Source organism: Danio aesculapii, chromosome 15 (assembly GCF_903798145.1).
Source record: "Danio aesculapii chromosome 15, fDanAes4.1, whole genome shotgun sequence".
Taxonomy (NCBI): Eukaryota; Metazoa; Chordata; class Actinopteri; order Cypriniformes; family Danionidae; genus Danio; species Danio aesculapii.
Genome location: NC_079449.1, coordinates 38,257,980 through 38,272,357, shown reverse-complemented (window position 1 = coordinate 38,272,357; position 14,378 = coordinate 38,257,980). Strand labels below are relative to the sequence as shown.

The window sequence follows — 14,378 nt, the reverse complement described above, 5'->3', positions numbered from 1 at the left end:
GGTGCTCTGGTTTCCCCCACAGCCCAAGGACATGCTGTACAGGTGAATTGGGTAGGCTAAATTGTCCACAGTGTATGAGTGTGTTTTAATGTTTCCCAGAGATGGGTTGCAGCTGGAAGGGCATCCACTGTTGGCGGTTCATTCCGCTGTGGCGACCCCGGATTAATAAAGGGACTAAGCCGAAAAAAAAAATGAATGAATGAATAAATGAATTTACATTAAACTACTATATATATATATATATATATATATATATATATATATATATATATATATATATATATATATATATGTTTTTTTTTCATGTAAGTGCACTTGGGCACATTAGCAGAACAAACAGCAAATGCATTTAAAACCAAGTCAACTCTAACAAGACCACAGCATCAGAATTAACTTTAAGATATGTACAAAGTATGGTCCTGCTTCAGAAATAATTCCTCTACGGTCGTCTTTTCCATCAAGCAAGTTTCTCGTGTCAGCCCGATGATTGATTGCTACGTCACTGACCTGAGCAAGAGGTGGCAGTAACTTACCAAAAAGGTTGTTTTTCGAACACCATATAACACGAAGAACAAGAATTTGCCATTCTCTCTATCATATGGATTTACTTTCATCGGCCAGGCACCGACTTCACAGCTCCGTGAATTGCGGTGGTGCTACTGCGCTACTTGCTTAAAATAATAGCTTCGCTGCAAAAAAGCTATTAGATTTAGAAAGTAGCGATGCTACCGCCACGCTACTGAGAAATATACAGTAGTTAAAGCTAGTAGTGTCACTACTTGTAGTGAAGCTAATGCCCAACACTGATTACGGGTAACCTACTAACCAAAAATAAACTAGGCATGCATAATGGAGTCAACTGATATTATTATATACCTTTATTTCACAAGTCTAAAACAACCTAAAGCAAGGGTTTGTTTTGATTTCTGATTCACAATTTAACACAAGGTGATGAAAACCCTGCTATTGATACACAATGTTTAGGTCTATTATAGGACTCAAAATGTGAATGTGCATTAGGATTCAAAAGTGAGGAAAGGTCACTCCAAAACTGTTTAACATTCTTTGCAACATATAGCTAAATACCATCATTGGTAAAACCCAACTTGCTTTCAACAAACATTCAAAACCTAATAAAGTGGGAAATGTGACAGCAAGAGAACAAACACATTAAGTGAAAAGCAATCATTGCTACACCACCTGTAGGTATATGGCAGCAGTCTACAGGTAAATATAAATGTTGCGTTGCACATCTGCCAAATACCATCATTGCTAACATCCATTTTGTCTAAGCATCAGCATTCAAAACTGAAGAAAGGTCACTGCTAAAGAACAGCAACCTTCATCTTTCTTCATAAAATGATGTCTGCCAAATCCTATCATTATGAACATTCAAACGGTCTCAGGATCCACATATAAATCCTTACAGTTTGCCACGAGAGAGTAAAAATGTGTGGTTAAAAACTGAATAGCAACACTGCAGCACACATCTGCCATATACCATCATTTTTAACGCCTAACCTGTCTTCGGATCAACATTCAAAACCGATTAAACAAGTCCCAGGCATGTTCCCTAGAAACTCTGGGGCGGTTAGTGCCCAATTCCCAGTGGCCTGATGCGAGAGTGTGGAAAGGAATAGCGCCAGGTTTGTAGCACTGTCAGCTTCGATCCATTATTCAGACAGACAACTGACCTTCTGGAAGATTGCTGGAAACGGGCTGCTTTGGTTGACCTGGGGCCGGCATGTCAGTATGTGGCTGCTGACCGTGTTGAATGATGTCCTCGTTTTGGAAGGAAGGCAAAACGGGTTTGTCAAGAAAAATCTCAATCCCATTTTGCAAGAATCTGCCAGAGAGTGTGACACCCTGGGGTAGATGCTTTTTAGTCCCAGCATGTATGTGATGTAAGTGTGTTATTGGAGGTACGCGGCTTTGTGCTTGTTGCGATGACGAGAACACCCTGACCTTCGTAGTCTCCATCTATATTCAACAACTAAAGCTGGTCTGGGGAAGATAATTGGATTTTTCAGCATGTTGCTGCGACGATGGAGGTGAGCGACTCTTGTGGAAAAGGGGTCAGTGGGTATGTCAGAGAGATCACGGTCTAGCCTTATTTACTCGGCCGTGTACACATACATAAACACAGAGATTACTTTATTTGTTTCCGCCCAACCGGCAATGACTGTTCTTTTCTGGCTGCAAATATGAGCTTGCCCTTTACACTGACGTTTCTACAAATGTATATTTCTAAAGCAAATTATCAGAACATGTTCCGCTAAGTGATTTAGCTTGTACACCCCAAAGCGCAACTTTTACAATCAAAAGAACAACACAAACCTGGTCCAGGGCTGATAAGCAGTTCCACCATAAACACTGGAAAGCATGATGTGACCCTTAGGCCACAAACCAACATCTTTGTGAAATGTGACTTCCTGGTCAACTAGTAATCTTGAGGTCCCAGTGAACATACATAATGTGCATTATTGTTTTTTACCTCGAAGGTAAAAATCCTCAGTACTGAGGACAGGTAATGGTGTTGGTTTCGAAGGACTGTGGAAATAAATATGAACTTTAAACTGCAGATCAGACATTCCAATATTTACTAAATGTTAACTCGAACATCTTATACACAAATACACCACATAACAAATTCTTGTAAGTACTTCTTGTGTATGAACAAGATCCCCAATGGACACTGTACGATCTCAGTTGCCATAATGTCAGACAATTCAGACACACATAAGAAGCATCTGGAGTTTGACATCAACAATCCATGACACATTGAATAACCTGTGTTCTGAAATGATACCTCACAGCAAACATAAAGAATCTTTAGTATTCATTTGATTTGTAACATGCCTTGGAAACCAGAATTTAATTTGAAGTTGTCTTGATTGTATCATCATGTTTGATGCTCATCATTAGAGAAGTTGCACTGATGAGATTAGTTTCCAGCATGTTTCTTCAACCACCGCCAGTGTGAAGCACTTGCCTGACTCTAGGACACACCACACACCAGCTTTTTGGTGGGGATCAAGGGATCAAGCCAATTAATACATAGAGGGATGATTAGGAGGTCATGACAGAGGAAGGTGGGCACATTTGGCCAGGATGTCAGGGTCATACCCCTACTCTTTTTGAAGAGCATTCTGGGTCATTTTAAAGGACTGCAGAGAGTAAGGACCTCTATTTAACTTCTCATCTAAAGAACAGTGATCACTGTAAGTATTCCTATCACTATACCAGGGCAGTAGGACTCATACAGACCAAAGGGTGAGCACCCCTGCCAGCTACCTGGGGTGTCCACTAGATCAGGGGTGTACAACTCAGTTTCTAGGAAGATCACACTTCAGTCTTAAGACACAATGTTGCTGAAAACTTCAGGCAAGTGTGTTGAAGATCAAGGTACCCTTTTGTCCAAAAGTACAATGTCTTTTACATGTTCTAAATTATCATTGAAAATGTATGGCTACAAGCCAGAGCTTTTGAAAAGTTCAGAACTCTGGAAGCAAGACAGAAGGTGTAGGTGAGGGGTGGAGTAGGGTTAAAATCACAATCATATCTCTGGTATTTAACTGCAGTAGTAAACCTGCCTTGTCCTACTTTCCCAGGTAAGTCCTTTCCAAGGTAAGCACTTTCCCAACTCTATACTGCAATATGTAGAGCCTTTAGACATTCACTACAACATTGCATGTGTGCCCATAGCTAATAGCTACATGACTGGTGATGCCCTCCTTGTCTTGATGGAAGCACCCGCAGGAAAGTCGTGACCTGAGGAAGCAGGGTTAAACGGAGACTTCATCATGAAGGATAGGGCATTTTACAAACTCGCAGGTGTCCTGGGTTTACCTAACCTCTCTCAGAGAACCCTCTCATATGCTGTCAGTCATACCTGAGCATCATACTGTTAGCTGTCACAGTGCTGCCTGTCAAAACTCACAGTTGGTTGTGCCACACATCTCATATTAAAGGTTCATAGCACCACGGGGAGGATGTGTGTTATATTTGAAAGCTTAGATCGAAGTTTGATGACTGATGCTTTTTTTTTCTCTTGATACCACGCAGCCATTTGTCAAATCAAACATGTTAACGAACTGTGTATTCAGATCCAACGGCGCTTTGAATGTGTAATTTGTCATCGGGTGAAATATCACGCCGTATTGTGGGTAATGCAGCACGCGTAATTCTAACGGGGAGGGCTAGGTAATTATATTCTTTAAGGAAGCCGAGTCCCCTGAGGGTGAGAAATATTTAAAACGCTGATACCGGGCTTATGCTAAGCTCGTAACTGCTTTTCCATCTTCCTGTCTGACATTTCAAATTATGTGCCTGCCCCGACTCTGGTTTCCTTAACGTACACAATTCTTTAAGCTTTTTTTTCCCTGCTTGCAGTAACCCACTTTGAGAGTTTACCCATGAATCATGCTGGTCGCCATTGATCTACAGCACAATTTCAAAGCTCAGTCGTAGCACTGCCCATTTTATTGCTACCCAGAGAGGATGTGCTTTAATTTGCTCCTCGGTATGCCTTAATTTATGAAAAACACCCGCATTGGGCCTATTCCACAAGCATCTACAAATGCATTAAAGAGAGAGAGGGAGAGAGAGAGAGAGAGAGAGAGAGAGAGAGAGAGAGAGAGAGAGAGAGAGAGAGAGAGGACTGTATGGTGTTTAACTGATATTCATTCATCATAACAAACAGTGTGACTCTTTAGAAAAACTCTTACCTATGCCTGAAATCTTTATTTCTGTATTTAGCGAGAGCAGCATGAAAACAAGAAGAAAGTGGGAAAATAGAGGGTTAGCTTACAGAGTTAGTACTTAGTTCATGCATTAATGTGCATAAGAAAGGTTAGAGTGGTAAAATTATAGTACTGCAGAAAATTATACTAATGCAGTTCTACAAGTATATCTATTGTATTCATGGCAAATAGAAAGGATCCCCATAGCAAACATACTGAATGTTGTGGTTAGGTCAGGTATTGTCAACTGGTGGGTCTCATAGACTATGAAACATAGGCTATACAACTTATTATTAAGTATATATGCACTACCTTGTTGCCTATCCAAGTTTTAGGAACAAATAATAAGTTGACTTCTAGTTGGTCATTTTGTATCAGAAGTGACTTATATGAAATGCAAAGGTCTCTAGATTACTCTTATTTTCTCTAAATAATTTTTTTAAATTATTTAATTAGGACAGTAAGGTCCGACTTTGCTTAGACAAAAGTCACTTAACAAGAGGTAATGTATAGCATAAAATATAAAGTCATGGCACAGAGGAAAAATAATTAATAGTGTATGACTTCCATGTGCTTGCAGGCCTCCCAGAGTTCATCAAGATTATTTGGATTCATCTTCAATGCCTCCTCCTTCATCTGACCATAGACATGCCCAATAATGTTCTTGTCTGGTGACTGGGCTGGCAAATCCTGGAACACTTTGACCCTCTTTGCTGTCAATAACTTCGATGTGGAGGCTGAAGAAAGGCTATCTTGCTGAAGAATTTGCCCTCTCCTTTGGTTTGTAATGTAATGGGCAGCACAAATGTCTTGACACCTCAGCCTGTTGATGTTGCCATCAACTCTGCATATCTCTCGCACGCCACATACTGAATGTAACCACAAACCATGATTTTTCCTTCACCAATCTTGACTGATTTCTGTGTGAATCTCGGTTCCATGCGCGTTCCAATAGATTTTCTGCAATATTTGTGATGATCAACAGATAATTCATCTGAAATATCTACCTTCTGCCACTTTTCCAAATGATCGACTAGAAGTCAAGTTATTATTTGTTGCTCTTAGAACTGGGATCGACAACTAGACTTTTGTCTATATATATATATACACTCAATATCAAGAGTATCAAGAATCTGTCCTGATGCAAAACCAGTTGAGAACCTCTAGCCCAGACATATTTCAAATATGTAAACTTCAATCTTAAAACGGCCTGTATGTAGAATTGAGAAACCTTTGTTTATAGCGACACCAGTGGTCATTAAGTGAACTGCAAACAGGAACTTTTTGCTACTGTATAGCTCACACTTGTTCTCAAAAGTAAAAAATTAGTTTTGAAAGCAGCAATGTGGTGCTCTCTGGGATAAATATCCTGGAAGCTTTCATTGAGAGTCCACATAATTGTGGAAGATATAAATATAAATTAATTCATCAGCCTCTATGTAAATTTAAGACTATGGGAAAAAATATGGAATGCACTTCCTTTAAATATCCTTCTAATCACAAGTCACATATTTAAGTTTGATTTTATGGTGCATTTGGTACTATTTTGTTCTTTTTTATGTGCAAAACTCTACATATAGCCCCCTTAACAGGTGCCTTACATATGTACAGTATGTGTGCTTTTTGGGGTTGAATGAAAGATGGAAGAAATTCTGAACTAAATTCACGCAAAAATGATTATTCTGTAATTTACTTTCTTCTGTAGAACAAATCCAAGCTAGTTCAGATTTAATAAAGTCAGACAGGTTTGAAAATAAGGTGAATTTCATTTTTGCGTGAACTATTTCTGCAAATCTAAAAGGCCAGTAGCATCAATCTTGTGTTAGTCGAGCTCCAAACACTGACAGTCAGATCACCTTTTAGTTAGTGAACAACTTGTCTAACGAGTACGAAACAGTTTGTCATTTGATTTGTGTGTCTATGCACATGCAGAATGCCAAACCTGAGCTCTAGGACACTTGTGACATTTCCCGTAGTGAAGATCCGACGGACGTAGTTGAAATCTCCCACATACAGACTGCCATCCGACCCGCAAGCTAAAGCTACAGGTGCGAGCAGCTTGTTTCCATCCGCCAGCCCGTTGCAGCTTGGACAGGAGATACTGCGCCGCCGTCCATTACCCATGATGCTTCCTATGACTGGAGGCTGCTGGGAAATGAAGATGTTTTCACCGTTGCCCTTGTGAAGGATACCTGAGTGAAAAAAAAAACGAGAGAATGTAAATATTTAATCTATTTAGTTCCAAATCTATTCACAACAGCCACCTCTTTGCAGCAAAGAAAACACTTTACTTGAAGGGGATGTTCATAAAAATGTCCTGGTTACGTACGTAACCCACATTCCACGAATAGGGAACGAAGACGTGTGTCTGTAATAAACAGACTTTGTGAGTTTTTTAGATGACCAATCATTTCTGAAGATATGAAAACGGGCAAATGAAATGCCAATTGAATTGGCGGAGCTTAGCTCCACAGCTGAAACTGATAAGCCAATTAGGGCTATATCCCCCTCCCGCTTCGGTAGGGACCGGTGGAGAGCGAGAAACAATGCCAACAGCTCCAGGCAGTTGAAATGCCAATGCAACTGGGGTCGGTTACAAACCTGCATCTGCATGCTCGATACACACAGCCCGTCAGCCCATACTGGAAGCATCTGTCAAATGACAGCATAACTGGACACTTGTTCTAAGGGCACTCAGGCCTGTAGAAGGCAAGATCCATCCAGGGGCTGAAGGTGCGGAGACCCAGCATGATGATGTACACCCGGTGTGTCTCCGCGCGCCATGTCCATCTGGGGACCCGATCGCGAAGCCAGAATTGGTCTCATATGAACAATGCATCTTGATCGGCATCCTGAACAGATGACAGATCAAAAACACGCAGATAGTATTGGTATTACCCACCGCTCTCTGGATACGATGAAGGGGGGCGTAAACCCACTCTTCATCTTGGCTGGAGGACTGGCTTTATTATATCCTTCGCCAGGAGGATAACAATCTTCTCACGCGAGACAGGGGTGGCATAGCGAGAAGTAGCTTAAATACACATCCGTGAACTCGGGAGGCCAAGACAAATTGAAATGCAAAACCGAGTCTGACCGAACGCATGAGCTACTACGTTTGAGCTGAGCAGCGCTAACCAGGCTGACAGAGTCCGAATGAGCAGCATCACCGGAACGATCGCTGATGTACCCGCAGAGGAGGACACTCTGCGAGGAACGACCAGCGCGGACGGGTCTGATGGGGAGAGCAGTTTTCCGAGCCCACCAAGAGATGACCTGCTCCATCGCGCATGGCTGATCTCTCACCACTGAGGACTCCTGGGTAAAGTCCCCGACGGTGTTGCCGAGAAGGAATACCTGGGATATGGGCACACTAACAAAGCAAACTTTGCCAGCGCGGCGCATATCTTCAGGATAAGCGAGGGTGGCATTTCCGAATTTCCGAAGCACAGCCATTATGTCGGATTCGAGAACCGTGACCGGTCTGTCATCTGAGCATAACAGCTCGCCCTCCGATGTCGCGATGGACCTTTGATCTCCGCTGTCATCAAGCGGAGGTGCGGGCATCCCAGGGGATGAACCGCACATTCACCCGAAGCTTGGATGGGGCACACTGCCCATGTGCTAACCGCTTTCACAGGGAGCAACGGGGGTGGCTGACGCCGCGATCTCAGCTGTGCAACAGCCACGCCCTCACAGTGAGAGCATGAGCTGTCTGCGGGCACCGCATCGACATGCTGGACCTCCAGACCTGTCATGTGATACCCAATTCCATCATCCGGAGATAGGAACCACCGCATCCTGAAACGCACAGTCAGAACAGCGTCTTGAAAAAGATGTGTTGATTGACTTTTGCTCTCATAGGGAATCTGCCTCTTTAAATGGAAACTGCTCTTTTGTGCACACCAGCGAAATGCTCAGGGGACAGGAATCCCAGATCGACTGACGCTGGCGCGTCTTCCCCCGCACTGGTGAGTAAACTTGAAATCAGGTTGGCAGATAGCGTGTCTTCAGTCGCGTGATTGGGTCTGAAGCAACAATTCTGATGAGCTGACTCCAACAGCCGACTGATATAGCCCTAATTGGCTCATCAGTTTCAGCTGTGGAGCTAAGCTCCGCCAATTCAATTGCCATTTCATTGGCCCAATTTCATATCTTCAGAAGTTATTGGTCATCTAAAGCACTCCCAAAGTCTGTTTATTACAGACACACGTAGAATTTCCTTTATAAAGGGGAACTTTATAGTCATGACATGACACAAAAACAGAGAAGTTGTAGGTATTTACTCCATTTAGTCCCAAATCTATTCACAACTATCTCTCTGCAGTAAAGGAAATACTTTACCTGAAGGGGGTGATTTCAACTACAGTTGTGCAAATTGAAATTGTCATTGAAATGGTCATAAAACTTTTTAAGGTTTTACTTCATGTTTATAAACATTTATAAATGTATAAACAAACTATCCCCTTCAAGTAAAGTGTTACAGCTATAAATCCTCAGGTTTTATTAGCTACGAGAAGTTGAGGTTTTAAGCTGATTTAATTCTGTGCAAATTTAATGACATTAAATGCATTTGTGTTGCATCTCTCGATCTCAGAGCTATACAGTGCTGCTTGCGCATGAGAAAAGATTTTGCTAAATAACCAGCAGGGCCGATATGCGCTAAACGGAACTGAATTCATCTATCATAAGGAGCTGTTTTTCTCTTACACAGCTAGATACTTTTGTAGAGAAACCAGCTAAGTGAAGGTCTACAGTCACAGTAGGAAAAGATAACTTCCTCTTATTATTGTTAACACAGTCAGGCTGAATCTCCACTGCATGACTCAGTGAATCTCCAATGCTGAGCAGCTCAGCGCAAACCGCACTCAAAAAGTAGCAAAGTGCACGAAATACAATTTTCAGTGATTTTTTTTATTCAGAGCTTTTTTTTTTTTAATTACCCCCCCGAGTACCTGTTGAACCATGTTGTGTTTCGAGAGACGATAAATAACATCTTTTTTTCAGGCCGTCGATGCTGATTGGTGGAGTTTACTGGAGCTGATGCAAAGGCTTATTCTCATCAAGCTCAGAAATTCACTCTAAATTCCTGTGTAAACTGCATTCAGTTCAAACAATGCATTAGCTTGCTTGGTGATTTGAGGAAAATCTTGCCATTTGGAAGGCAATTTACTTGCTAGGTAAACTTTAAAGAAAAGAAACATCACTGATCACTAACATTCCCCACAGTACTCCATTTTGGAACAGTTTAAAACTTTATTAAAAGTTTAATAGGTCGGGAATGTGAAAAACCTCAAAGCACGTTCTTTCAACTTTTTTTGCAAACCTTCACCAAATTGTGTGGCGTGTGGCAAAAAAAGGTCAATGTTTTTGCTTAGGTTTATAATATTACTGATATACTATATCAGGTATGCAAATGAAATGCAGGTAACACTAGTTTAAATGCCAATTCTCACTATTAACTACACAGTAAAAAAAATATCTTTTTATTATCTCTTACTTTCTCTAATTATTAACAGTTTCTGTATTATGTGTTTTCTGTTTTAATTACAGTTGTGAATTGCATTATGGGACCTTGATTTCTGCTCTGTCAACTTTTGATGTTGAAAATTCAACTCTGCAGTTTAACAAAATGCCTTTTTAATTGACATTTTAGTAGTTTGATACAATATATTGTTTACTAAATAATATACAGACAACCAAGTTTGTGAAATAACAGAAAAAAGTTCTGGCAGCTTATTACAAGCTTTTTGCAGCATAATATACAACACCAACCCATACAATATATCACATCAAAGTCCATAAAAGTCACTTTTTCAAACTTGTCAAGGTTAAAAGTTGTTGGAGGAATTATCAATGTGAGACAATGCTATTCCAAAGCCTAAATTAGTGAAAAATAAAAACATGAATTGCAAAATACGGAAAACTGTACAATTTACAGATATTTTACAGTGTAGTGGCTTGTTACCTGACTATTATTAAAGAGCCACTATTATGGGTTTTTGAAAATAAGCTTCCATGCAGTGCGTAACAGCACTAAACGACTTAAAATATCCAGCTGAGGTTTAAATCTGAAAGTACAAAGAGTTAGGTTCAGATCTTTTGCTTGAATGCGTCGACTTCGATGCGGTACGTCACCAAATATGTAGTACCGCATCCGGTAAAATGTGAACTCGTTTTCCTTTCAGACACTAGCGGAGCGTGGAGAATCGCGGGACTGATCATGACGCGAAGATGATGATTACTTGCAGATGGAGATTCAGCTGTGGGGAATAAAGGGTTAAAGTTCATTTTCATAACAATACCACAGTATGTGTGTTTGTTCCTGTCATTTTTCTGATTTTTGATACAATAACCTACCCTTCAGCGTGGAATTCGTCGGCCGTTTGTTATTAAAGGAAGGAGCAGCAGAGACTATTATGTATGGGACTTTGTCAGACTTTGACAGGGACTTTGTCAGTAACTGTTACAGTTTATATGGACCAGTTTCTTCTTCCACCATATCAAAAAATGTAAGTGTACTTAAAAATGTTGCCTTTTGTGTAGTTTGCAAAATATGTGTTTAATTGTGTGTTATAAATTGTAATCGCCCTGCACGGCTTGTAATCCCGTATCTATTATAGATCAGTGCTTGAATTGTATCTCTCAGGTTAAACCTTCAAGGGGCTATTCACATACATTATTGCGTCCAAAACCACGTTGAAAACGCGATGCGTGCTTCTTCCTTTACCGATTTAAATGTGTTTCTGAACTCGTGATCCTCTACCATTTGTCTTTGCTATAACCACCATCAGCTGTTCATACACACGCCGTGTGGTCAATTTTCAAAATAGTTAAACTTTTGCCACTGTGTGGACTAATACTGAATGTGTGTCATTGTTATTACGTGGGGTTAGGTTTAAGAGTAGAGTAATATTCTGGTGTTTAACTCCATTGCTTTAATGCATTCCTGCATTGGCCTCTCACATACTCTCTGCTACTTCATAGCCATGGTGGGCATTTCACCCAATCTTGCGCTGAACGCAGTCGGCCAATCACAACAAAGTGTGTCAGCGGTCCAATCAGCGCAGATTACAATTGCACTAAGGAGGGGTTTGGGAACAAATAAATCACTGAACGAATCATATAGGGGTCGTTGCGATAATTAGGTCAAAATAAATGCATATTATAACAAAATTAAAGTGTTTTTTGACCTTGCATGCATATTAGCCTGTTGTTGGAGACGCCCAAAATCAAAAGATGACCTTTTATATTGCAAAATAGGGGCTCTTTAAGATACTGGCTGTTAGTACTTATAAAGTACATATCTGAATGAACTCATTCTACTTAAGTAATCCTACTGTACCTAATAACTAAACTACATTAATAACTTTTAATAAGCAGCAAATTAGGAATTTAGTGATAGTCATAGTTAATGGTTTATTAATAGCAAGAAGTGACTAAAACGCAATATGGTCCATTTCCATTCAGTTGCAGTATTTGTACTTGTGTGGCAATGATTTTGTCACATTCGTGGAATATTAATATTTGGGGCAAACACTGTTACTTTTCATTTTATACAGGTTAATTTAGTTTCAGCAAAAAATGTTTCATGCTTCAATTGAATATTTTGGGGTGAATATTTTCTTTCTTTAGGTTTCTTTAGTACCAGTTTTATGGCAAAACAGCTTAATTAAGTTTTCCTCCAGGGCAATTAAGTCTCTTTCAGGTGCATGAACAATGGTTTCTGTTTCTGTTTTTGAAATTTTAACTGAGAATGACAAAATTGTATGAATTACAGTCACACAACATGACACTATTTACAATTCTTGTGCACAAACTCCTACTGCCAAATTTAACTCACCACGCTGCAAAAAAAGCTTTTCTTACTTAGATATTTTGTCTTGTTTCTAGTCCAAATAGCTAAAAATTCTTAAATCTAAAAGCCTTTTCTAGACAAGCAAACATATTGTCTTGTTTTAAGAAATAATATGTTTAAATTAAGTGAGTTTTTTTTTTGAAGAACCAAAATAATCTACCAATGGGATAAAAAAAATAAACTTGATTTTCTTTTTGACATAAGATTATTTTGCTTATCCCATTGGCAGATTATTTTGCTTGTTTTGGGAAAAAACTCATGGATATATTGCTAATTGCTAATAAAAACTCATAGATATTTATCGAAATAAAACTTATGTTAGTTCTTAAAAAGGTGGCATGGTGGCTCAGTGGTTAGCACTGTCACCTCACAGCAAGAAGGTCTGTGGTTCGAGTCTCTTCTGGGCCAGTTGGCTTTTCTGTTTGGAGTTTGCATGTTCTCCACATGTTGGTGTGGCTTTCCTCCAGGTGCTCCGGTTTACCCAACAGTCCAAAGACATGTGGTATATAATAGAGACTAAGCGAAGAAAAATAAACAAATAAATTTCTTATCAAGAAAATGCTTCTTGATTTAAGATATTTATTACTAGCAACAAATAAAAAATCTAAGTAAGAAAAGCTTTCTTTGCAGTCCACTACACCTTACGAGAAACAAATTGTGATAAAATCTGACTGCAGTTGTGTAGACTGATCCAGAGCCACCTTTGAATAATTTTTAGGCAAAACTGCTAAGAAAAAATGCCATGTGTGGAGCCATGGAGAAGCAGTTAAATCAAAAACCTTAAAACAATCTTAGGCATGCAAAATAAATGATAGCAAAGTCCCTAGGGAATAAAGAGAGTTGTCAGTTGAAGAATTTGGGTCACATTTTAGCAGAAGTTCCCAGTGGTGGGTTTTAGTGACCGACCACCTGTGCTGCTAACATTTGTGCTTTGAATACGCCTCATTTCCTGAGATAAGTGTACTGGCAAATATTATACCTGACAAAAACCAAACCGAGGGACTTACACAATCACTGATTATAGAGACAATTCAACAACAGTAGAAAATTGACCTGTTCTCACTAATAAGAATCAGCCAAAAATAACATTGTTATTGAACTAGACTGAATGAGACCATGTGTATTATTATATAAGTAGATCATTAGCATTTGAAATTTCTATATGTATTTAAGTAAGTATATAAGTATTAAAGTAAACGTAAAATAAGCATTATAGTATTACTATAAATAATACTTATATCTTTTAGATTTTTAATATATAATATCAATATCAAAATAAGCACAGCAAAAATTAGAAAACTGTTAGGAAAGTACTGTTCATTTAGAAAGCCCACATCAATTTAGCAATTCAGTCATGTCATGTCATGAACACTGTTAGACATTTCTTTGTTATTTGCTGTATTTTGCACAGTATAAAACTGTAAATTTCTTTTTACAGTACATAACTGGATTTAGCATTGCATTATGGAAATTTTCAGTGATGTCAAACAACTTATACAACGATTTAAAAAAAAAATCGTGTATTATACTGTATTTTGATAATGACGTCGACGCCACCTTGCAGTGATTCGACTATTGTGCACCACAGGATTTGCCAAATTTGCCATAAAGGATGCTGGAACAATTCTGGAGGACAACTTTATCAACGTGCCTGACGAACATGCTGGATTTAACAAACTTTACTATGGTAAGGGGATAGTGTTTCATTTTGCAGAAAGTTTTGTGGACGAGTACAGAATGAAGTAAGGTATAAAGTTGGCTAATATTATTTTCTCTGG

At 39.4% G+C, this 14,378-nt stretch overlaps 1 protein-coding gene across 8 annotated transcripts in view; it reads right to left on the bottom strand.

The window, feature by feature from the left end:
• The window catches only part of tenm4 (teneurin transmembrane protein 4), a 493,967-nt gene that overhangs the window by 81,520 nt on the left and 398,069 nt on the right, over positions 1–14,378 (bottom strand). For 6 of the 8 annotated variants that reach the window (XM_056474308.1, XM_056474302.1, XM_056474300.1 and 3 more), the window contains 2 exons: positions 6,685–6,934; positions 4,728–4,748 (listed from right to left, as the gene is read on the bottom strand). In XM_056474308.1, the coding sequence (XP_056330283.1) occupies positions 4,728–4,748; positions 6,685–6,934 (271 nt within the window). The remainder of the gene's footprint in view (positions 1–4,727; positions 4,749–6,684; positions 6,935–14,378) is intronic. The other 2 variants (XM_056474301.1, XM_056474304.1) reach the window with 1 other exon arrangement.